The 24068-nt window shown below is 49.3% G+C and overlaps 1 protein-coding gene and 1 long non-coding RNA gene across 7 annotated transcripts in view; both read right to left on the minus strand.

Moving 5' to 3' along the window:
- Positions 1 to 19201, minus strand: part of SLC7A7 (solute carrier family 7 member 7) — a 36333-nt gene extending 17132 nt beyond the window's left edge. For 3 of the 6 annotated variants that reach the window (XR_003969499.2, XR_003969498.2, XM_030318672.2), the window contains exons 1-2: positions 18250 to 19201; positions 13409 to 13952 (exon numbers count right to left, since the gene is read on the minus strand). Coding sequence is in view for 4 of the 6 variants with exons in the window: in XM_030318672.2 (XP_030174532.1) it covers positions 13409 to 13907 (499 nt within the window). In the remaining 2 variants the exon portion in view is untranslated. The other 3 variants (XM_030318676.1, XM_030318673.1, XM_030318675.1) reach the window with 3 other exon arrangements.
- Positions 19202 to 21881: 2680 nt separating this feature from the next.
- Positions 21882 to 24068, minus strand: part of LOC115516235 — a 34385-nt gene continuing 32198 nt past the window's right edge. The window contains exon 3 of the long non-coding RNA XR_003969502.1: positions 21882 to 21996. This is a non-coding gene — a long non-coding RNA (uncharacterized LOC115516235). The remainder of the gene's footprint in view (positions 21997 to 24068) is intronic.

Genomic DNA, 24068 nt, shown 5'->3' on the forward strand with positions numbered 1-24068 from the left:
GATGAAAATGCCACCTGCCACTCAGTTCACTATCTTGACGTTCAGAGTCACCAGTGACACACCTCAGGTATCCTCTGACTGGTAACATCATTCAACCCATGGGATGGCAAAAGGATAGCCATCTGTGGGTTCAAGTGATTCAAGCAAGCTCTTTGTGGTAGGTTGCTCCAGAAAAACCGCATGTCTCTGCATTAGGCTGGTCTACCTGCAGCCAGAGTCACACCCCCTGGGGGAGCAGCCGAGACTCTTCACTGGTTTGCTCAGGCCTGCTAATACCCAGATGTTTCCAGAATACTCTACCACTGCCCTTTCCTCACAAGGACCAGATGTAAGGTTTCTGAAAAAACCTAGTTGTGTTACCTAAACCCAGAAAGTTCAAGTCTCTCCTCTTTTTACCTGCTGTATTTCTGTGTGTTGTCAGGGATACTCTCTATACCTTAAATATCATGTTTTCAGGGCACCTGGGTGGCTCAGTGTGTTAAGCGTCCAACTCTTGATTTTGGCTCAAGTCATGATCTCACGGTTCGTGAGATCAAGCCCCGAGTCTGCTTGGGATTCTCCCTCCCCACCTCTCTCTCTGTCTCTCAATATGCACACTCTCTTTCTCTGTCCAAACAAATAAGCTTAAAGATAAATAAATAAATTTTCTTCCTGGCTTCCTTGACGTATTGTTTCTTCCACCCTTCCTAGGTGCTGTAATAGGTCTCAGACAGCAGATGGTCCTCAGGTTCTTTTACCTTTCAGGCTACAGGACCATTTTGATTACTCAGACATCATGGGTAAGAACAGCAGGCAAGACAACACACGGAGCATAAACCCTATGGATCACTGGATCAGAGTCTTCCTACTATGCCCCCTGGAACCCAGGCAGCGTTTTGGTCACCGCGGCTCTGCACCACTCTGAGGAAGCAAGCAGGAGGTCTGTACCAGGAGGCCCTCATATTAAACCACACTATCTGCTCTCTTCTCAAAGCCAGCTAGTCCTTATCGGTCCAATCCTTACTGGTTTGTTCAGCTAGGTACAGTTTGGGCCCCTCAGAAACGGGACCCCAAGCTTGAGCGAGCATCAGAATCACGTGAGGCATGTTACCTAGGGTTTCAGGGCTCCAACCCAGAAGTTCTGGATGCAGGAAGTCTAAGACGGGGTTTCCCAGAGGAGTCATGATCTGCCTGCTCTGGGTGTGCTGCCTTATGTAATCACTAGACGAAATAATCACCTACAGAACAGCCTTGATCAGAACAAGCCCAAACCCTTCCCTTAACTCGGTGCTCCTTTATCCTGGCTGCACACTGGCATCGCTTTACAAGCTTTAACAAAGTCAGCGCTTGGGCCCCACCTAGGCCAATCAAGTCAGAAACGCTGGGGTGGAGCCCAGGCACCAGCGTGTTTTTGAGGCTTCCCAGGCAATTCTAAGGGACAGTGACAACTGAGAACCTTTCCGCCCAAGGCCTCCATCAGTTCTCCTCAGCAACAACTTTTCTACTTCCCCAGTTCTTGTTCTCCAAGCCAATTCCCATTCTTCTAACCAGTGGCTCAGATTTATTTGGTTGGGGAAACAAAGTGGGAGAGGAAGGGGCCATTAGCATTTTTCTAAAGCCCAAGGTGATTCCAATGTACAGCCAGGGTGGGGGCCCACTCTCCCCAGCTCCTTCCCAAGCCTACTTTAGCCTGTCCCCTCAGCCTCTCCTGAGTCAGAGAGAAAGAACAGAAGAAAGAGAAGACCAAGGGTGAACCCCTGAAGAGCCTTGAGGATCCAACCAATACAGAGTTCTACCCTCTGCCTGCAGAGGAAGGTTTGTGCCGAAGTTCATGTCGGCCCCACCCCAGAAAGAACCCAAGGCTCTGACTCCAGCCTATGCAGTGTGTGAATGTGGGACGTGAAGTGGAAGCTTCCTCACCTCCAACCTAAAGTGGCTCTTGAGAAAACTCCTCTGAGAAAGTACCTAGCTGCCAAGTAGAAAGTGTGAAGGGCAGAAATCAGTTGCGGGCCCAGCATCTGCCTATTCCGCTTCATTAGCCACAAGTACGTGAAGTCAGTGGTCAGGTATCGGAAGAAGCTGCACAAGGACACATGGCCCAAGCTCTCAGACAAACACGCAGAGATCCAAAGTCCTCTACAGCCCACAAGCGGCTCCAGGAGACCCGGGGTGAGCTCTCTGCCCTCCCTCGTGCCTAGCCCACAGTGGGCCCAGCCCTCACCCAACTCTGAGAGCCAAAGGCACACAATGCCCTTCTCCGCCAAGCCAAATCTAGAGCCACATCTCCTGTTCGTGCATCCAGCTGCCATTTATTGAAGCACCTACTACGTGCAAGTCACTAGGGCCAAGCATCGGGGACACACCTGATCCCCGAAGACCAGCGGTCTGTTCCCAGAGGGGCCTGAGTATGTGCTGCTGGCTGACTGGCACAGTGTGGGCAGACCTCCTGTGAAGACACAGGAAGTAAGAGCTCCTGTTCATGAAAGGCAAAAACAAAAACAAAAAAAAACTAGACCAAAGATCATAGATCACAGGGCAGGCAAGCACAGACAGGACAAGGCAGGAGCAGAAGCGTCCAACACGGCTAACAGTGGCCGAAGCAGGCTGGCTTTCAAGAAAAAACGGTCAGGTGGGGCTGCACTTGGGGACACCTCGCTCTGACTCTGCCAAGGGAAAAGTTCCCCTGTCTGGCAAAGAGGAAGAAGGGTCTCAGCTCTCCTTTCTTTAAAAATAAACTTTTTCAATGTTTATTTTATTTTTGAGAGAGAGAGACACACACACACAGCGTGAGCGGGGGGAGGGTCAGAGAGTGAGGGAGACACAGAATCAGAAGCAGGCTCCAGGCTCCGAGCTGTCAGCACAGAGCCTGATGCAGGGCTCAAACTCACGAATCGCGAGATCATGACCTGAGCCAAAGTCAGACACTCAACCGACTGAGCCACCCAGGCGCCCCTCAGCTCTCCTTTCTGATCCCTGGAACACTAAAACCACTTTTAAGTCATCCAAAGGTGGAATGGAAAGTAAAGTTTTTAGAAATTAATAAGATGCATATGACTGAATAGAATTTGCAGTAGGACACACCATTTGTGACTAACCGTTAAGTGTTAGGTCCCTTGCATTCTCATAGATATCATCTAACTTAATGTGACAGAGTAGGTGTATTATCTTTATCTTTTTTTAAGTTTTATTTATTTAAGGAATCTCTACACCGCAGATGGGAGTCGAATCCACGACCCCAAGATCAAGAGTCACATGCTCTTCTGACTGAACCAGCCAGGCACCCCAGTCTTTATCTCATAATTGAGAAAACTGAGGCCACTCAGGCAGTGTCCAGCTCTAAAACTTGTATACACCGCAGCACGCCATGCTGTCCCTATTGTATGCAAGGATGTGGGACTGTGAGCAGGATGATCTCCCCCTGGGGTGACGGGGCTTCTGGCTGCAGAAAACTGGGGCAGTCCTCTAAGAACTCTGAGAAGCCAGAATAATCAGCTCTAGGAGGGGACATCTGCACACTTCTCTGGTTAGGAAAAGTAACCATTTATAGTACCCTGGCGGGACAGCAAGGTGTTTTCAGAACTCCTAATTCATTTATTCCTTTATTCATTCATTCATTCATTCAGCCAGCCAGAGAACAAGTATGTACTGAGCACTGACTGTGCTCCAGGCCTTGTACAGACCCAGTCCTCAGCCTTTACAGAAAAGTGAACATGGACAATTATAAGAACTGGATGATGGGGCGCCTGGGTGACTCAGTAGGTTAAGTGTCAGACTCGATTTCGGCTCAGGTCATGATCTCACAGTTCATGGGATTGAGCCCCTCATCGGGCTCCACACTGAGCATGGAGCCAGCTTGGGAATCTCTCTCTCCCTCTCTCTTCTCTGCCCCACCCCTTGCTCACACACTTTTGTGTGAGTTCTCTCTCCCTAAAAGTAAATAAACTTAAAAAACAGAAAAACCCTGAGCCTGGGTGGCTCAGTTGGTTAAACGACTGACTTCAGCTCAGGTCATGATCTCACGGTCTGTGAGTTCAAGCCCCGCGTCGGGCTCTGTGCTGACAGCTCACAGCCTGGAGCCTGCTTTGGATTCTGTGTCTCCTTCTCTCTCTGCTCCTCCCCTGCTCGCTCTCTGTCTCTCAAAACTGAATGAACATTTTAAAAAAACTTTTTTTTAAAGAAAAGACAGTTTAAAAAAGAATAAAAACTGGGTGCTGTGAAAGTCACTGTGAGGCAACCCATCCAGTCTAGGGCAGCGAAGGGGGTGCAGGTGGGCACCAGGACCACCGTTACCTGGACTGAGCACAGGGAGGCTCATGCTGGGGTTGGGGGATGGGAGGACAAACTCCTGGCAGAGAGGAAAGCACGTGATTACCCAGGCAATGAAATCAGCAATGAGTGAAGTCACCCACGCATAGAAAAAACTTACTTAAGCAATAATCAGTAAATGATTTCAAGGTCTATTCGCAATAGTAGCCTATCTAGCATTGTAGTTCATCAGCAGTTCTAAAGGAAAACTATATCTATAGAGGGACAGTAAGCCACCATGACGGGAGCAGAAATTATTTGCTCTCCTGAAATGGTCACTGTTCGAACAGAACAGGATTAAAGTATGGTAAAAATATAGATCAAGCCTCTAGGAGATAGAGACTCCATTATACAGATGAGGAACCTGAGACTAATAATTTGACCTGATTCCATGCTCTTAACCACCACACATTCCTGCCTCCCAAAGGGATGAGTTCAAGGGAGACAGATGCTGACCCAAGCACTCTACCCAACCATGGAGAAGACGTGACTGTCGGGTATGGATTCTTCATCCAACTTTTCCAGAAATATACCCCCAAACCAGCCTAAGGAGGACTGAAGTCTTCCCCATAAACCCCTCCCTCAACCTCGGTCCCTCCCTCTAAGAACCACACTTCTTGTCTACAGAATCAGTCTTCTGGAAAGTGTATCTACATTCCCTTCCTTTCCCTTGACTAATATCCACTCTACCACTCCACTGAAGAGGGACAGTTTTCCTGACCTGTTATTTGTCAATTCCAAATGGCATTCCATTCCTTATCTTACTTAACAGTTCCTCAACAAAGGCTACTTTTGAGTGTAAACCCATCCCCCTTGGGTGTGCTGCCTCTGCTTTTCCCCACAGTAACCACACTGCAATAGAATAGTTTATTGATGTGTCTCTATCATCAAGTCGGAGCCAAATGAGGACAGACTGAGTAACAGTCACTTCTGGATCCCTAGGCCTCACCCAGAAGTAGGCATATAGTAGATACTCAGGTTTCACTGGATGAATAAACAATCTCTCTGAAATCTGACTCTACCCTCACTGCCCTGAAATTTCCCTCTCCAGAGTCACGGTGACTTCCTGTTGATATATCCAAGCAACGCCCTCCTTATCTAGCTTGGCCTCTTAGCAGATTGGACACCGTTGGCCACCAACTCCTTCTCAAATTGCTCTCTTTTACTCACCAACTCCCATTTCCCTCTTATCTCTCTGGACGCTTCTTCTCCTTGTTGTGGAGTATTTATCCTTCAGTGTTGGCATTCCTGAGATGCTAACCTCGCCCCTTTCCTCCTCTCTTGCTACATCCGGTCAAGATCATCTCATCTGCTACTGTGATTTCAATGACCACCTCTACACCGAGGATTCACGAAAGTATATCACCAGCCCAACCACCGTAATTTCATATGCATATGAATATATAACCACCTACTGGACGTCAGCAGACACAAATTCAACCTATCCAAAACTGATCAATTTCTCTTAACCTACTGCTCCTTCAGTCTGACTCCCTGTAAGTAACTGGCATCACCATCCACCCAGTTGCCCGAGACAGAAACGTGGTCATCTTATCATCCTCAACCTCCACCCATATCCATCTAATCAGTGTCTAAGTCTTAACCAGTCTCCTCATCTCTCATCCCATGAGTCTAATCCAAGCCACTATCCTCCCTCACTGGGATCATGGCAACAGCTTCCTAAGCGGTCTCCCTGCTTTTAGTTCTGCAAACTGAAGTCAGAGTAATCTTTTTTTTTTTTTTTTTTTTTTTTAAATTTTTTTTTTTCAACGTTTATTTATTTTTGGGACAGAGAGAGACAGAGCATGAACGGGCGAGGGGCAGAGAGAGAGGGAGACACAGAATCGGAAGCAGGCTCCAGGCTCTGAGCCATCAGCCCAGAGCCTGACGCGGGGCTCGAACTCACGGACCGCGAGATCGTGACCTGGCTGAAGTCGGACGCTTAACCGACTGCGCCACCCAGGCGCCCCTAGAGTAATCTTTCTAAAAATCACAAATTCTACAATTTAATCACAAACAACACAAGTCACTCTCTGCTTTACTCTCAGAGGTTTTTTTTATTACCATAGGAGAAAGCCCACCAAACTCCTTAATATGGTTTGTACAACAGATTGTATTTTCCAAAGATGTCTCAACAACATTTCCCAACCCACATGCTTTTCATACAATGTGACTGTAACACTCTGCCCATCAAGAGATAGGGTCTGTGCCCCTTCTTTTAAGAAGAGATATTCTTCTGTGAATGTTTCTACCTACAGAGTTCAGCAGGAAAGACACTCTGTGACCTCAGAGGCTAGGTCATAAAAGGCACAGCTTCCACTCTGGTTGCTGACATACTCCATTCTGGAAGCCTTCAGCTGCCAAGTAAACAGTTTGATTGCTCTGGGGCCGCCATTATGTGAGGAGACTCAACATAGTCCATATGGAGGGACCACTTGGAAAGACACATCTAACACAACATGAAGAGAAAAAGATGCCCAGCTAGCCCCCATCTTATTCAGCATCCCCTCGTTCTAGCTCCTGCCACCATCTGACTACCACCACACGTGACCCTGAGCCAGCACTGCCCCAGTTACCCCTTCCAAAATTCCTGAGCTACAGAAACCATAAAAGAAAACAGCTGTGGGGCACCTGGCTGGCTCAGTCAGAACATGCAACTCTTAATCTCGGGGTCATGAGTTCAAGCCCCACATTGGGTGTAGAGATTACTTTAAAATAAATAAATAGGGGAGCCTGGGTGGTTCAGTCTGTTAAGCGTCTGACTCTTGGTTTCAGCTCAGGTCATGATCTCACAGTTTGTAGGTTTGAGCCCTGCATCGGGCTCCATGCTGACAGCACAGAGCCTGCTTGGGATTCTCTCTCCCTCTCTCTCTGACCTTCCCCAGCTGTTTCCCTCTCTCTCAAAATAAATAAATAAACCTAAATAAATAAACAAACATAAATAAATAAACATAAATAAATAAAATGACTATTATTCTATGTCACTAGATGATTTATTATAGAACAATAATAACTACAACTAATAAAGCCCTGAACAAACTATCCTACCATTTCCACCCACCTCTGCAGGCCAGCTGTCAACATTTCCTACCTTAACCTCAGTATTGCAGCCCACCCTGAGCTCCTTTACTGAAAGGAGTCTCAAAAACGTCCTTCTTTCTTGTCTTCAGAGTTTTCATACCTCTTGTTCTTGCTGCCTGAGATGCAACTCCGCCCTCTTTTGGTTAATTCCTCATTCAGGTGTCAACTTAAACTTCCTTACAGAGTTTCTACACTCCTAGGCTAGCCTAGGTCTGCTCCCATGGCTCCCTGTGCCTAAGAAATCACAACACTCATTATAATCCATTGTAACCTTGCATTGGGTTGCCCACCCTGCCAGCCCCCAGCATGCTCATGCACACGCATTTGCTCACCCACACACTGAGAGCTCCAGGAAGACAATGATCAGTGCTGGGAAAATAAACATTCAACAAGTATTTACGAAGCACTTGCCTATCTCCAGCCCCATCTCTTTACTGAGCTCCAAATGGGCACATCCACCTCCTATCCTACAAATTTCAAATTCAACATGATTCCATCCTCCCCATCCCTGTAAACGATGCCACCACCTACCAACTGCCCAAAACAGAAACCTCAGCTTTTCATCCAAGGAATAGTTATCAAGCTCCTCTCTTGGTTTCTTTGCTGGGGATACAGTGGATCCTAAGACAGGCTTAGCCCCTGGGATACAACATTTACAAGCTGGTGGGTGTTTTCCTCATCACCTACCTCTCTCTCTTACACCAGACATCCCAATAAGTATTACTGGTTATACTGATTATACCTTCTAAATTGCTCTCCTATCTATCCTTTCCTGGAGACGTCATCTCCTAAGTAAGCCACAGGCCCGCTGCCACTGCCCTCATTTGGGCTTTTGTCATTTCCTGCCTGGATTGCCACAAGAGCTTCCTAACTTGTGGAATAAAATCTTAACTCCCTAGAACATGAGCGTCGTGTTCTAGCCGCTTTCCTCCTTTTGTCCCCTCACATCCCACAATCGCCCCCGCGCACCCCACACTCCATTCTTTTTCTCACCTTTGTGCTTTACATTGCCTTTCCCTGTGCCTAGAACGTCCTTGCCCCTTCTTCATTCAACATATTTATTGAGTACCTAGCAGATGCCAGGCACTGTTCTAGATGCTGGATATTCAGCCATGAGCAAAACAAAGTGCTTACTTTCATGGTGTTTACACTCTAGAGGGAAAGATAGACAACAGACAAGTAAACAATTAATGTCAGGTGGTGACAGGTGCTATCAAGAAAAACAAAACAGGATGGGAAACTGAGAGTGACCATGAGAGACAGGAGAAGTCTGTGGCGAAGTAACGTCTGTACAAAGACCCGAGTGGACTGAGGGGATGAGCTCTGAGGACATCTGAGGAAAGAGCCTTCTCAGCAGAAGGAATGATAAAGTACAAAACTCCCAAAGCAGGAACAGGCCAGGCAAACTGGAAGAAAAGCAAGAAAGCCGGTGTAGCTCCACAGAGAGAGTGAGGGGGAGAGAGGTCTGAGAGAAGTCAGACGGAGCACGCCTTGTAGGCCACGGCCAGTGGGCGCTTCAGCCACCCCTTGACGCCATTTCATCCTTCAGCGTTGAGTACAGACATCTCCTGAGTAGGGCCCACCCCACCCGCTCCCAGCACTTACCCATATGAAGTGTGTAATTGACTACTTCCTGTCTCCTCCACCACACCGTGAGTTTCCTGCTCTACCTTTCAGCTCCGTATTTTATAAAACCCATCACGTTCAGTAAATTTGTCTCCAGTAGTCAAAACTTTCTCCCTTGGCTCTGATTCCATGCCCTGAGAGCAATCCCTGATTCCCTGATAGGTTTCCTAGGGACTATGGCATTAAGAAGCCTTGACAGTGAACACACACCTTCTGGTCATTAGAAATTATGCTAACGATGTATGCTCATCATTGTACATTCCTAGGCTGCCATCATCATTTACACATCAGTCTCTGTTTTAAGTATGACTCAGTTGATGGGACAGTGACCGACTCTAGGTCATGATGACCCAAGGAGGGCACTGCTCATGGAAAGGCCACATAAGCAGCCTAGCAGAAGCTCCAGATGCCCCTCTACTCATCCCTCAGCTCACCTTCCCTATTTCAGATGGAAACCCCATCACTGCCCCCCTGTCCAAGCTTGAATTCTTAGCATCACCTCTGAGAACTGCCCCCCACCACCACACACACCCATCTAGAAGTCCTAGAAACCCTGCCTTATTACTACTTTTCTATCCACCCCCTCATCTCTGGTCCAAAGGCCTTGCTCACCAGCCTTCAAGTGGACTCAGGTGTCCACTCCCTAAACCGCTGTGCCTACCTTCTGATTCTCACACTTGCCAAAAACACTCCACCTGGCCACCAGTGTTCTTCTTCCAAGCAAATCTAATTTCACTTCCCCACTTACAATCAACAACTTCCCACTTTCCAGATAAAGTCTAACCTGTGTAGGCAATGTATAAACCAGTCTTGGAGCTGGCCTTGGGCTACGTTTCCAGTCTCTGCCTTCTCACCCTCTCCCACCCTGCATTCCAGCCATACCAACCACCTGAAATTCTCTGAACATTCCATGCCTGTCTGCACCTCCACATCTTGTCACACAGCAGTTCCTTCAGTGAGAAGTGTCCTAGGAGACAGCTCCGGATCTTTCCAAAATTCAGTTCAGACATCATGGTCTCTGTGACATCCTCCTATAAGCCCTCTTCCCCAAATGAAGAAAATTGTCCTGCTTTCTCCTACAGTGTCTCTATCACCACATTTCCTACATTGCATGACAATTACTGGTTAACCTATCTGTCTCTCTCCTTGACTAGGAGTTCTTGGATGGCAAAGTCCAGACTTTATTCTTCTTTGCTTCCCAGCATTCATTGGAATATCTAGCGCAGAGAATGCTCTAAATGTTCTGTGAATGAATGAAAGTTCTGTATTAAATCCCTATTCTCGCTAAGTTCAAAGATTCAGCCTCAGTCCTCACTTTGCGCATACATTGTTGTCATATATTTGACAACTTTGGTGGAGTGACAAGGGCACCAGACCTGTGCCTGAGGGAGGGCTCAATAGTGGCGGGACATTGGGCAAGTGCAGGGATGGTTTACTTCCAGGCCACTCTGCAGATGAAGTGAGGCTGTGAAAACCATAAATCATGACTCAAGTGTAACATATTAATGATTATTGTGTTTAAAATTTCTTTCTTGGCTGCTTCTAGGCCTTTTGCTCTACCTTTCTCCTGAATGGCTATGGCTAGATAAACAAGATATTAAGATAAACAAGATATTACTGCATAGGTAGTGTATGGACAGAATGTTCATGTATTGGGTGCTCGTTAGACAATGGTTGAAGGAAGAAACTCATGAATCATATGTCCCTAAATTCTTAATTACAATCTTGGTTGCCCTTTTGAACCTTCTTCCAGATCTCTAGGTCCCTCTGAAGTAATTAAAGACAGAACAAAGTCCTGGAAGCAGCCAAAAGAGAATAATTTCAAACATAATAATCACCAATACATTACACCTGAGTCATGATTTATGGTTTCCACCAAATCTCACTTCATCCACACAGTAGCCCAGAAGTAAAACAGTTACTGCACCCTGCCTAGGGTCACGCAGGCTCAAACACAGATCTGGTTTATCTGTCACTCCATCAGAATTATGTTATATATATGCCATAAATCCATGCACAAAACTGTATCTTTTGATTAACTGGGGAGCTCTGCGGACAAACCATAACTGTGGCTACTCTGCCCATATCCTTACAAGGGTGTACCTGCATGTGTATGTGCACCCAACTGTAGGGTCTGAGGACATCTCTGTCCCCAGTTAGACACAGCAAATTAAAAAGGGGTGACTGACGCCTGGGCGGCTCAGTCAGTTGAGCGTCCGACTTCAGCTCGGGTCACGATCTCAAGGTTCATGGGTTCGGGCCCCACATCAGGTTCTGTGCTGACAGCTCAGAGCCTGCAGCCTGTTTCAGAATCTGTGTCTCGCTCTCTCTCTGCCCTTCCCTCACTCACGCTCTGTCTCTGTCTCAAAAATAAATAAACATTTTTTAAAAAGGGGTGGCTGATGGAGGTAGGCACAATGCCAGAGTCAAGGAACAACAGCTGTCAGACATGACACAGATGGAACTCATAAAGAATGAAACTGCAGAACTAAAGTCAGGCCAGCACCCTGGAAGCTCCTGAAGAAGTCAACACTCGTCCCCGCCCCAGCGGCCTGAGGCCTCATAGTCATATAAGAATTGAGATGTGTAATGGTGACTCTGAGTCACCAAAAGAAATGTCAAGTTATGAAGGCAGGCAGACATATCATTGGTTTTAAAGAGATTTCAACAGAGATGGTTAAAATTATTGGATTCTAGTACTTCAAGGGATGCAGCCATCTTGGAAATTTTGCTTGGAATAATCCCTACACCACACAAGATACATAACAGTATGCCCACACTGGAGAGCGCCTCAAGACTGACAGATCCTAAAATTAGTTTCCCCAGTAAGTCAACTGTAAATGACGCAAGAGACATTATAGATCACATCTGAGACCTCAAGGGAAAGCCTCCTTCTTGTAACAAGAGACAGTGCCCTCCTCCCCTCCCTGATTGTTGCCATGCCTGACAAACATCCCCATACACGAAGAGGAGTCCAAGCCACAAGCACGGACGCACAAAGCACAAGGGGACCCCATGGAGACACCCAGGACCCCGCACAACAGTCAAAGGGGGCAGGATGGAGAGGAAGCTGAGGAATAAGATGGGGCAGTGGAGAAACCTCGAGAAAAGAGGACACAAAGCCGACTGGAGAGGATTGATCCAGGGAGCAACTACACCTGGTACAAAATGCCCACACTCCGCAGCCACCGCTGCTGGGGGAGATGCCCCTTAAAATGACAGAATTTCCAAGCTTCTCCACATTTGGGGTGTGGGAAGGGTCTCCAAGGTTTCAGGCGAGGAGGCCATTTTTCCAGAACAGAGGCCCCTGGGGGATGGGGCTATAGACGATCAGCTTCTCGGGACCTCCAAAGTGGCTTTGCTGAATGTATAGGTTTAAATACATTACTTATGAGACAGAGCAAAAGTCAGGGTAGATTGAAATGACGGTTTTAAGAATCTGGCCCACAGAAAAGCTCGTATAAACAATAAGATATTCATTGGCGCATTACCTGTGTGACTAACAAATTAGAACCCGCTTAAATGGCCACTAAGAGGACTGATTTGTTAAATAAACAATACATCCTTCACATTAACATGGAATAACATAAATAATTTTTTTTTTAAATAGATCTCTTAGTAGAAAATGTCACTGGTAAATTCTGGGAATAAAGCACAAACTGGAATTATATGTGTACCATGATCCCATATTTTAAAAACAAAACAACTACCTCTCCCAAAATAAATAAACTTTACAAAAAATAAAAACAGAAGAAAACTACATTTTTTTAAACTACACTTCTTAAAGTAACAAGAAAAAGTCAGGAAGGGCATACGAACTGCTAGTGGGGCTACCCTGGGAAAGTGGGAAAGAGGTGAAGTGTTCTCTTTATTGTTGCTTGTTTTTACACGTTGCTACCATTTGAATTTTCACAAGAAGCCCACACTAATTTAAAGACAACAAGAGGGGGCGCCTGGCTGGCTCAGTCGGCAGAGCATACAACTCTTTTTTTTTTCTAACGTTTACTCATTTTTGAGAGATGGAGAGAGACAGAGCATGAGTGGGGGAGGGGCAGAGAGAGAGGGAGACACAGAATCCGAAGCAGGCTCCAGCCTCCAAGCTGTCAGCACAGGGCCCGATGTGGGGCTCGAACCCACAGGCCCCGAGATCATGACCTGAGCCCAAGCACTTAACCGACTGAGCCACCCACTTGCCCCAGAGCATACAACTCTTGATCTAGGAGTTGTAAATTCAAGCCCCACGTTGGGTGTAGAGATTACTTAAAAATAGAATCTTTTTTTTTTTAATAATAAAATAAAAACAAGAGTGTTTGTGGAGGCATTCGCTTCCAGCTCCTTTCTCACTGGCTTACTGGACTCACATCCCAGCCTCTGCCCTGGCGCTCCAGCCCACACCTCCTGCCCTGGCCCCACTTACAGATACAGGCAGCAGCCAGCAGGCGCCCAGCCGCATAGGGGGCAAAGCAGCTCGGGAAGATGGGCTGCACCATGTAGTTGGCAAAGGTGATGGCAATAATGGCCTGGCTGGTGGGCTCGATGATGAGGAGCGAGGTCCACAGTCGGATGAAGGCAAGGAATCCCCCGAAGGCCTCGAGGATGTAGGCATAGCTGGCTCCAGATTTCTTAATGGTGGTGCCCAATTCCGCATAACAAAGGGCCCCAAAGACGGAGAAGAGGCCCCCAACAGCCCAGATGACCAGGGAGAGGCCAAAAGAGGCACTGTACATGAGCACACCCTTGGGGGAGACAAAGATGCCCGAGCCGATCATGTTCCCCACAATCAGGCACACGCCATTAAGCAGCGAGATCTCCTTCTTCAGCTTTACCTGCTCAGACCCTGAGCTGGCTTCATCGCCCAAAGGGGAGGCATCCCCCTCTTGCTGGGAGGCCACTTCATATTTAATGCTGTCAGCCATGGTGGAAGGAGAAGAAAGCCGTCACCAGCTTCTTGGCATCGCCCTCTAAGGAAGAAAGATGAAGATATAACTCAGGTGGCTGGCAATTACCTAAAACTCTTGCCTATGGTGGTCAACAGGGACAACATCCAGCCCACCATCTCAGAGAGCTCACTCTGGCTTCCCATCTCCCATTAACCTCTTCTTCTCCAGCTGGCTCCTTGAAACAACCCCAAGTGGAATTTTTAAGAGAAGGCACTCATTCTCTAGAGAGAAAGCAGCATTTCTCCTCATTAGGAGGGTGCTGCCCCCCAGATTTCCAAAATAGAAAATTAAATCCTGGTTCTATCAGACTCTGCTGGGATACAAGGCAATTTGGCAGTCCCCAGGTATAACCTTCCTGATTTGAGCCTGTGTTTTTTTCAGCCTTGCCCCAAAAAAGCCTGTCTCCCTTCCAATTCCAGTCTCACCTGTTACCTGTGCTGAGCTGCAACATTAGGAACCAACCTTGCAAGCAGCCTCTCTGTGGGTTCCCCTCACAAACTTCTCTCCTCCCCAAGGACGCTGACTCTGGCAAACCTAAAGGCTTCATGGACCTCTTGCCGGAAACCTACAACCATCCCCTTGCTCACGGAGCATCTCTTAACCACCCTGAGGTGAAGTCTGCAGTCCTAGCAGAGCCCAAGCAGCCCCACTCCTCTCTGAAAGAAGACAGGTTATTGTCCTCTTTTCCTTCCCGCACATCTCTCTCTCGCAGCCCCTAGTGTTCCAGCCTCCTGCTGTCCAATCCCCCACGTCAGCATAGGTGCATCACCCAAAAAGGTATGAATGGGAAAAGGGTGATCCAACCTAGGGATGATGGGAGGCAGCTGATGATCGCTCCCCCGCCCAGGAATTGCAGCTGGAGAGCTGAGACCCAAAGACCCAAAGCTGAGGCAAGTAGCTAAAGCGGCAGCAGGTGCCCGAGAGCACTGCAGAGTGGGAGACAGCGGAGAGGAAGAGAGGAGAGGCTGGCGGACCAAGTGGAGAGGTGCTAGGGCCTGGGGCACTGGGGAGAGGAAGTGATTGGACAGCGCAAAGCAGCACAAGGGGTGGGCGAGGGGAGGGGGTTGCTGAGGGGAGGGCGGGAAGCACACTCACTCCCTGAACCTGGGTTCCAGCAGATTCCCGCTGTGGCAGTCCTGGGGAGCCACAGCCTCCAGGCACTATGGCCTGACCACTCCTCCTTTTCAGCCGGCAGTCAGAGGAAAGGCCAGGCAAATGCTTATGGATTTAAATCAAATGGAGAGGTCAAGACGGGAGGAGGGAGTGAGGGAGGGGGAGAGGAGTGTTAAGCAACTGTCTGGGTCTAAGGTTCACTGGCCTTTCACATCTGCAAAAGGGGCAGCCTGGAGCTCTTGGCTCAGCACTTTCTATGATAAGAAGGCGCTCTCTCAGGAATCTCCTTTGTCAGCGCTGCTCCAGGACTGAGGGCCCAGAAGAAATGACAGTCCACTGGGTGCAGTTTCTTTAGCCCCAGGGAAGTTGGCCCTGAGGAAATTAGCTGAGGACGGGGCACGGGGCGGTGGCCTGAGAAGGAATGCACAAGCCTCTGTCCTCCAGGCCCCACCCTAGCCCCACTCCCCCCTCGCCCCAAACAAGAAAGGCAAGGCGGGGAGATTGCACAGGGTGCCACAAAGGCTTGTTGCCCGTGCTGACATTAGAGGAAGTGTAAGTGCAGTCCCCATGCCTCGTGACGGGCCTCGTAAGAGAAGAACTCTGCACACTTCCCCTCAGAGCAAAGGATGGCTGCCCCCAAATTTGAGCCACGACCTCAAAGCTGAGCCTCAATCTACTTCCAAGGCAACAAGGTCAAGAAATGAGGCTCTGGGGTGCATTCGGTTAAGCGTCTGACTCTTGATTTCAGCTCAGGTCATGATCTAATGTTCATGGGTTCGAGCCCTGCATCTGGCTCTATGCTGACAGCAGTGCAGAGCCTGCTTTGGATTCTCTCTGCTGCTCCCCTGCTTGCTCATTCTCTCTCTCTCTCTCTCTCTCTCTCTCTCTCTCTCTGCAAATAAGTAAACTTTAAAAAAATTTAAAAGAAAATGAGACTCAAACCTCTGGCTGCATCCCCTCCCCATTCATGTGCCCTCTCATCCTTAAAAAAATAATAATAATTGCTATAAACACCTTCCCCACATACAAGTTTAGTCCAATTTCCTAAAAATATGGGGAACTGAGATTTCATTGAGCTATCTTGCATAGACAGGCCAAGAGCAAAGTTGAGCATTGTTTTGGGAAATCACATATTCTAGCTTCATAGTCCATCTACTTCGGTCTGGTATTCTGGTTCTCTTTTACCAACAGAAATACATCCTATCCATCCTGAAATCTGCCGGTCCCTTCCCACACCCTTTCTAACCCTCTTTGGTTAACCTAAGAAGGAAGATCTAAAAGTCCCCAGGGTGTGGGGGAGGGTGGCTTATCTCTACCCTACATCTTTACATTCTGGTGAGCTCGCCCTTCCCAGAGATCAAGCTTCTCCTAAGCCATCCTCACAAATACCTAAAATCCCTCCAGAGGAGAGAGTCCTTTTCCTCCAGCAGCCCCCTCAACACTCATGTTAATGATAGCTGTCATCTATGGAACACTTATCAGGTGCCAGACATACCGCTAAGCACTCCAATGCTTGATCTCATCCAAGCTTGCCTGCAGCGCCAAGAGGCACTAAGTCACATGTCGGGGTGCCAAACCAGTGAAGGAGGCAGGTGGGTTCGCCAGCAGAGCCCAAGCTCTGTGCTATCTCCCCTACCTCCCACCAGTTCCAACCGGCCTTTCCCTCAGACAGGAAAAGCCTTCCGATGGCTCCCTAATGAATTACCTGGGGGAGGGTGTGATTAGATTAAATGGAAAGCCTCTGCCATCCTTCAGCCTGATGCCTAGGCTACCTCCTTCCCAGCCTGCTCCTCCCCTTTCTCATCCCTTTGCAGGGATGAGGGGCGACTACAAGTCTTCTTGGCAGCGATGCTATTGCTAGGATGGCCACTGCCTGGCAAATAAAAACACGTCATGCCGCCTGCCCTTTTAAGACCAAATTTCCTGGCACCAAGGGGTGGGCATATGTCCTAATGGAACATAAAGGAAAGGGATGAAGGAGAGATGAGGAAGGTGGGACAAAGGAAGGGGAAACTGTGGCGGAAAGTAGCGAAGCAGTGTGCAGGGTTTAGTCCGGGGCTGGGGGTATGTGAAAAGCGAAGTCCTTTATCTTGGAATCTTGAGACAGATACCCAGAGGAGGGGGGTGAAACCCACACTCCAGCAGGACAGCACACCCTAGCGGTCTCACTAGGAAGTGCCGCCAGTGCAATCTTCCCTATCTTACTCCTTAGTCTGTGCAAACTGGACAGGGGAGAATGCCCTTCAGAGAAAAGATGCCCCTCTTAACCACTGCTTAGCATCGCAGCCGTGGGCAGGAAGGCACCGTCTTTGGCAGCTCACATTCCTCCCTGAGAGCCTGGCTCTCGGGTAATGCTTCCACCGTTCAGGCAGCCTGGGACCAGCAGGACCTCTTGCAAAGGGCTGTCCCACGCCAGGCTTTACAGGAGAAACTTGTAGAGTCTGGCACCCCAGGAGATACCGGCCTTCCTGATACACAGCACCCTGTCTTCTTTCTGCCTGAGGTGCATTCATCCCTGAGTACCCAGTGGAGGTTACAGGACAACACTCATAGCCTATGGGTGAAAATTCAGATTCAGGGTTTCAGGGAAAGTGGGCACAGGGCCCACAGCATGCCACGCCTAGCACAGCAGCCAGTGGAGTCCTGGACCCAAACCCTACCTGTGAATGACAAAGCCAAAGCATACTTCTTCCAGGAACGAGAACACAGTTCAGGGTCTTGGCTGCTCTGTCAAGCTCAAGAGCTAAATGAAGAAGACACTTTCTCCCCTAGAGACCCCATGTCCTGCCTTCCTAGCTCCAACTGGTCTGTGCTTCCCCCTCTAACAACAGAAAGAGAAAACACATACACTGTGGTGCAGCCAGATTCCCCCATCACCCCAAGCTGGAAGCTCAGCTCCTCCCTCCCCAGTGCTCCATTTGTTTTTCTATATTCCAGTGAGGCTACGATAGTCCCTTTAAAAAAAAAAAAAAAAGTGAAACAAGAAAGAAATTGTTTACTCCTGCGGCCAGAGCTCCCATTAGCGTAAGGCTGAAGTCTCTGGGCAGAAAGAGGGCTCTGCCTAGAGAGGGCCGGGGCCAGGGCCAGGGCCAGGGCCGGGAGACAACGGGCTCTTGGGTCTCCGGTCGGCCAATTTGCAGGACGCTCACTCCATCCTCCTCCGGCACTTCCCCTCTGGCCCAGTCCCTCCTCTCCCACCTCTTACCTGTCCCGTGACCTTTGGGCAGGTGCGAGGAGGAGGGGCTACCCGCAAGCAGGGGGTGGGGGCGGGGGAGGGGAAGGTGCTAGGAAGGGAAGCCAGCTAAGGCTGGAGCTGCAGCAGCTGCTGACTCCGAGGAGCTGAAAAGGCAGAGGGTGACGGGGACCGAAATGGAAAACAGGAAAACACATGTGTGACTCTGGCCGGCAGCGGGGAGGGGCCAGGGGACGGGCTGGAGCTGGGACTGCCCGGTCAGACCCAGAGGGCTTCGACGCCTGCTGGCCTCTAGGCACCTTCTCTACTCAATCTCAGCTCCTCCTCTTCCCCACCTCAGCCCCTGAACTTCCTCGTAGCCCTATGTTTACTGAGCACTTAAGTTCTCCCAGTGACTGGCAGTCCCCTCCTGGTGCCCTTAACCATTCCCCTGTTCCTGATTCCATGTCCTAGTCATCTCCCGCTCATATATGATCTATCCTTGGTCCTGCAGAGGGCATAGGATCCATCATTAGGGCACCAGAACTCAGCCCCCATGTAAGGCAAGACACGCCAAGCAAGACTACTTGTGGGGGTACAGCCAAATGCCCGACTGCAAACGCACCCACTCACAGTTCAGGTCCCCAGTTGGTTCAAGGGGTGCACGTGTTGCCGGGTAAGAGCCAGCCCTGGCACCCTGAGCAAGCCAGTGAGTTGGCACCCCTTCAGACCCGGCTCATTTAAATATGTGTTGAATGTTTTACTTAGCAGGGGTGGAGGAATACCAATTTTGTTGGGATAAAAACGGTAAGCCTCATTCTTTCCATTCAGAATTAGAGCTTATTATATGAATTCATCACATGCAACTCTCTGAAGCAGTTTCTCGGTGGGCATATTAAACCATTTAAACTGTAGACAATAGCATAATGCTCTCTCAGGGAAGGGCACTTCACACTGGAGGGCGCATTTGCAGAATTCCAGCTGTGACTGCTGCCTTTAGACAACGCTGGCTGGCCGGTCTGGGGGGGGGGGGGGCACACCCTGCAACTTCTGCCTGTACCTGCACGTTGCAAAATTATTCTGGAGACAAACAGTCCAGGTAAGCAGTCGTCAAGGATTCTGTCAGTGTATGGGAGCCAATTTACGGTTCACCAAGAGACCCAGACAGAAATCAGAGTTCATTGGCACCAAATGTCGGAATTACCCCAAGGATAATTTAGTGCCCTTTTCTACCCAGGCCGCTGCCCAGCTGGCCTGCCCCTTAATTCCAGTCTGGGGTCAGGCCCAAGTTGCAAATGAGGGAAGTCCTAGGAAGACAGCCCTAGCGCTGCCCCTGATGGCACTGGCCCGTGCACTGTCACTCCACTCAAGCCACAGCGGCCTCCTTGCTGTTGCCACACAACAGACATGCTCCCCTCTCGGAGCTTTCGCAATTGCTGTTCCCTCTGCCTGCAACATTCAGCCCTCCCCCCCACCCCGTGATATCGGTCATCCCTTCGCTCACTCCATTCAGGTCTATGCTTAGACACCATACTACCAGAGGCCTTCCCTGAGGAGTCTGTGATGGAGCAACTTCCTCCCTCTGTCGGTCTTCACCCCTTCACCATGCTGGACTTTCTTCAAGGGCACGACCACCCCCAGAGTTCGTCTGTTTGTGGGCGCCTCCCTCACTAGAAGAAAGCACCACCGGGGCGTTCTTCACCCTGTTTCCCCAGGGCAGAGCACATGTCGAGAATAATTGCTGGAAGAATACAGGAATGAATAAACAATGCTGTTCCTCCTAGACTGATTTCCCAGCAGCCTGGGCTCTGGGAACGTCCTTGAACTTGCCCTTCTGACCCACTTATATGCGTCTGTTGCTCTGGCTCCTAAACCAAGCAAGTCGTATCTGGAAGTATTTATTCCTTTTGACAGTAATGGGTTGAAGGAGTGGGAGGGTATCATTTTGTTTTACTGGGAGGCCTAGAATGGTTCGGATTGAACTTGTTTCATTAATGGGAAAACAAAAGGCCCCGCATCTAACGCGCTTTCCCGGATCCGAAAAGCTCTCGGCCGCTTGGTCCCACGTCCAGGCTCAGGTGACCGGTCTGCGCGCTGCGAGAGCAAGATGCGACGGCCGCTCAGCGACGACTAGGCAGAGGGAGGCGAGGCTCAGGTTCAGGAGAACGCAGGCGAGTTCAAGAGTGGAACCGCAAACCCCGTAGGGGACGCCCTCCCTCAGTTCTCCCCTCCCCCATGACCCTGGCCCCACACCCCTCCGCCCCCGTCCAGCCAGCAGGCCGACCTCACCTTTGCCCCTTTCTCCCACACTCCCCAGCCCCGCCTCGCCTTCCACTGCCGGCTCCCTTTAGTACCCTCTTTCCCTTGGCCCCTGGGTGTTCCGTATCCGCAGACCCGAGACCTCGCCTTCCCAAACCCCGACCCAGCCGCCGACCACCCTCAATGCTCCTCTTAAAAGCTTGGTCGCCCCCGACGTCCAGGTCTGGATACGGAGGCCAAACCGGGGTCTGCCTTGAGGGACCAGCAACCCACCCCACCCGGCGTCCCCTTCCCTTCCTTCCCCCTGGCCAAGCAGCCCCCGCCCCTCCCCGGGCTTCAGGAAGCGCTGGAGGAGGGGAGCGTGGTGGGTGAAGGGAAGGGCGCCAGGGTCCGAGAGCCGAGGTGGCCTGCAACCCGCTCCCCTGCCCTCTCTTCGCTCAGGCACAGCTGCGCTACCCCTGGGACAGGGAAGTGTCTGCGGATACCCTTGGGCGCGTCCTCCGCCCCAGGGACGCTCAGCTTCCTCTTCCCACCCTCCCAATCCTGCTCGCGCTGGCTGCCCGACGGGGGTCGGGCCAGAGCCCCAAACCCTGGCAACCCCGCCTCCGGCCCCGAGATGCAAAGCTGAAACTCCGGAGGGACTCTGGACTGCAAAGTCCCGTGGGGGAGGAGGAAGGGAGCGGCGCCCGCCGGGAGCCAGGGGAGGGGTCTCTCGGATGGGCGTCTCAACTCCCCGCCCCCTCGGAGAAGCTGTTGCATCAGCTTCGAGATCCCCAGTTAAAGGAAGTGGTCTCCACCAGGAGGGGAAGGTGTCGGGCAGTAGAGCTGCCGCCAGGAGGCAGCACTTAACCAAAAATATCCCGTTCTCGGGTGTCGGAGAGGCTGGAGTGCCCAAAGCATCTTTCATCTGAAGTCTTAGTGGCAGTGTGGACCCAACAACAAAGGGTGTTGCTGAGCTGATTCAAGGAAAGGGATCTGGAAACGCTTCACCATGTGTTAAGGCTAAAAGATGACTTGTAAATAATACGATTGTTTGTACACCTTTTGGACAGTCCAACTGTGGCATTTTTTTTTTAATTTTTTTTTCAACGTTTATTTATTTTTCGGACAGAGAGAGACAGAGCATGAATGGGGGAGGGGCAGAGAGAGAGGGAGACACAGAATCGGAAACAGGCTCCAGGCTCTGAGCCATCAGCCCAGAGCCTGACGCGGGGCTCGAACTCCCGGACCGCGAGATCGTGACCTGGCTGAAGTCGGACGCTTAACCGACTGCGCCACCCAGGCGCCCCTACTGTGGCATTTTTAAAGCCAGCATTGCCACTCTGCAGAAATTCACCAAGAGCTACCCACCTTCAAGACCAGTCTGGTGTGGGGCGCCTGGGTGGTTCAATCAGTTAAGCGTCAGACTTTGGCTCCGGTCATGGCCTCACAGTTTGTGATTTCGAGCCCTGCATCAGGCTCTGTGACTTCTTTTTAAAAGACCACTCTGGTGAAATGACACACAGCTGAGAGATTTCCCAGCTGCAAGAAAAAAAGAGTAGCCCAAGGTCATAATTTACCCATCTTGAAGCTGGATGATTTAACACAAAATTTAGCCCGAATTGATTTAGCAGCCATGGGGAAAGAAAAGGAATGTGTTACAATAAATTGTGTGTTAAGGAAATAATATGCAAAGCAACGTATTGTGTAGGGGTGGCCTTTAGTTGCCACATTTCTTGCATGGGTTGACAGTGATCGTTGTTGAGTGGTCCTAAAGAGGAAGATAATGAAGGAAGGTAAAATAAGATACTTCCCAAATAGTTTGCTCTTCAAAGTTCAGTTTGGTCATAAGCGTGTAAAAAGGAGAACGAGTTACTAAATGAAATGGAATTGGTCACCCTGAGTCAGTTTCACTGATATTTTCTCCAACATCATCACTATTCATCTCGATGATTTAAAAAGCACCTAGCTTCCCAGGGGCACCTGGCTGGCTTAGTCAGTGACTCTTGATCTCGGGGTCCTGAGTTTGAGTCCCATGTTGGGCATAGAGATTACTTAATTCAAAAAAAAATTGGGGGTGCCTGGGTGTCTCAGTCAGTTAAATGTCCGGCTTTGGCTCAGGTCATAATCTCGTGGGGTTCATGGGTTAGAGCCCCACATAGGACTCCGTGCTGACAACTCAGAGCCTGCTTGGGATTCTTTCTCTCCTTCTCTCTCTACCCTTCCCTTGCTCAAGCTCACAAACTCTCTCAAAATAAATAATCTAAAAAAAATTTTAATAAAAATAAAAAATAAAAAGCATGTGGGGCACCTGGGTGGCTCAGTTGGTTAAGCATCCGACTTTGTCAGGTCATGATCTTGCAGTTCCTGGGTTCTAGCCTCACATCGGGCTCTGTGCTGACAGCTCAGAGCCTAGAGCCTGCTTCGGATTCTGCGTCTCCTTCTCTCTCTGTCCCTCCCCCACTTGCACTGTGTGTGCGTCTCTCTCTCTCAAAAGTAAATAAACATTAAAAAAATTGTTTTAATAAATAAAATTAAAAGCACCTAATTTCTTAGAATAGTGCATTTGTACAAAAGCTACTGGGGCGCCTGGGTGGCGCAGTCGGTTAAGCGTCCGACTTCAGCCAGGTCACGATCTCGCGGTCCGTGAGTTCGAGCCCCGCGTCGGGCTCTGGGCTGATGGGTCGGAGCTTGGAGCCTGTTTCCGATTCTGTGTCTCCCTCTCTCTCTGCCCCTCCCCCGTTCATGCTCTGTCTCTCTCTGTCCCAAAAATAAATAAAAAACGTTGAAAAAAAAATTAAAAAATAAATAAAAAATAAAAAAAAAAGCTACTGTGTACGGAACACACAGAAGGATATTTGAATAAACATACTGGACAAAAACATGAGTGGGTGGCAAAATATTAAAACCAAAATACAGGCTGTATCCCTTGAGAAGCAAGGAGTTTAAGAGAGGAAAGACATGAAGCTCAGATTCCTGATGCTTCCCATTGCTCTTAATTCCAGCCTTTGCCAGATGAAGTCCAGAGGTTGAAGAACATCTAGTTTGGAATGACAAAGCCACTTTCCTGTGGTTCATGAGTCTAATGAAGTCATTAAGGAGAGCTGTCCAATTGCCAGACCCCTTCCCCTGCCACAGTGTTCTATGAGGTCCCTGAGAAGGCTGCTGATGTTAGCTGTCAGCACTAGTGTTCTTTCTCTCTCTCTCTCTCAAAATCCTAAACCATATTTCCTGCTATTTACAACCCACGGATTGTCCACAGCATACTAACCACGTCAAAAGCTGAACTCGTCTTCCTTCCAAAGACATTTCCCCTCCCACCTTTCTCAGTTTTCCCAATTAAACTTCCCATCCTGTCCCCCAAAGTTCTCCAGCTCTGGCTCCTCGACTCCCATAGATATTCAAGTATTGCACGTGTTCATTTCTGCACACAGAATTTATATTGTTCACCTTATTTGTTCACCCTCATGTGTGTGCCCTTTTTTATAATCTTGCAAATTCAGAGCACCTGGCTGGCTCAGTCAGTAGAGTGTGTGACTCTTAATGTCAGGGTTGTGAATTTGAGCCCCACGTTGGGGTAGAGATTACTTAAAAAAAAAATCTCTAAGGGCGTC

This window comes from Lynx canadensis, chromosome B3 (assembly GCF_007474595.2).
Source record: "Lynx canadensis isolate LIC74 chromosome B3, mLynCan4.pri.v2, whole genome shotgun sequence".
Classification (NCBI taxonomy): Eukaryota; Metazoa; Chordata; class Mammalia; order Carnivora; family Felidae; genus Lynx; species Lynx canadensis.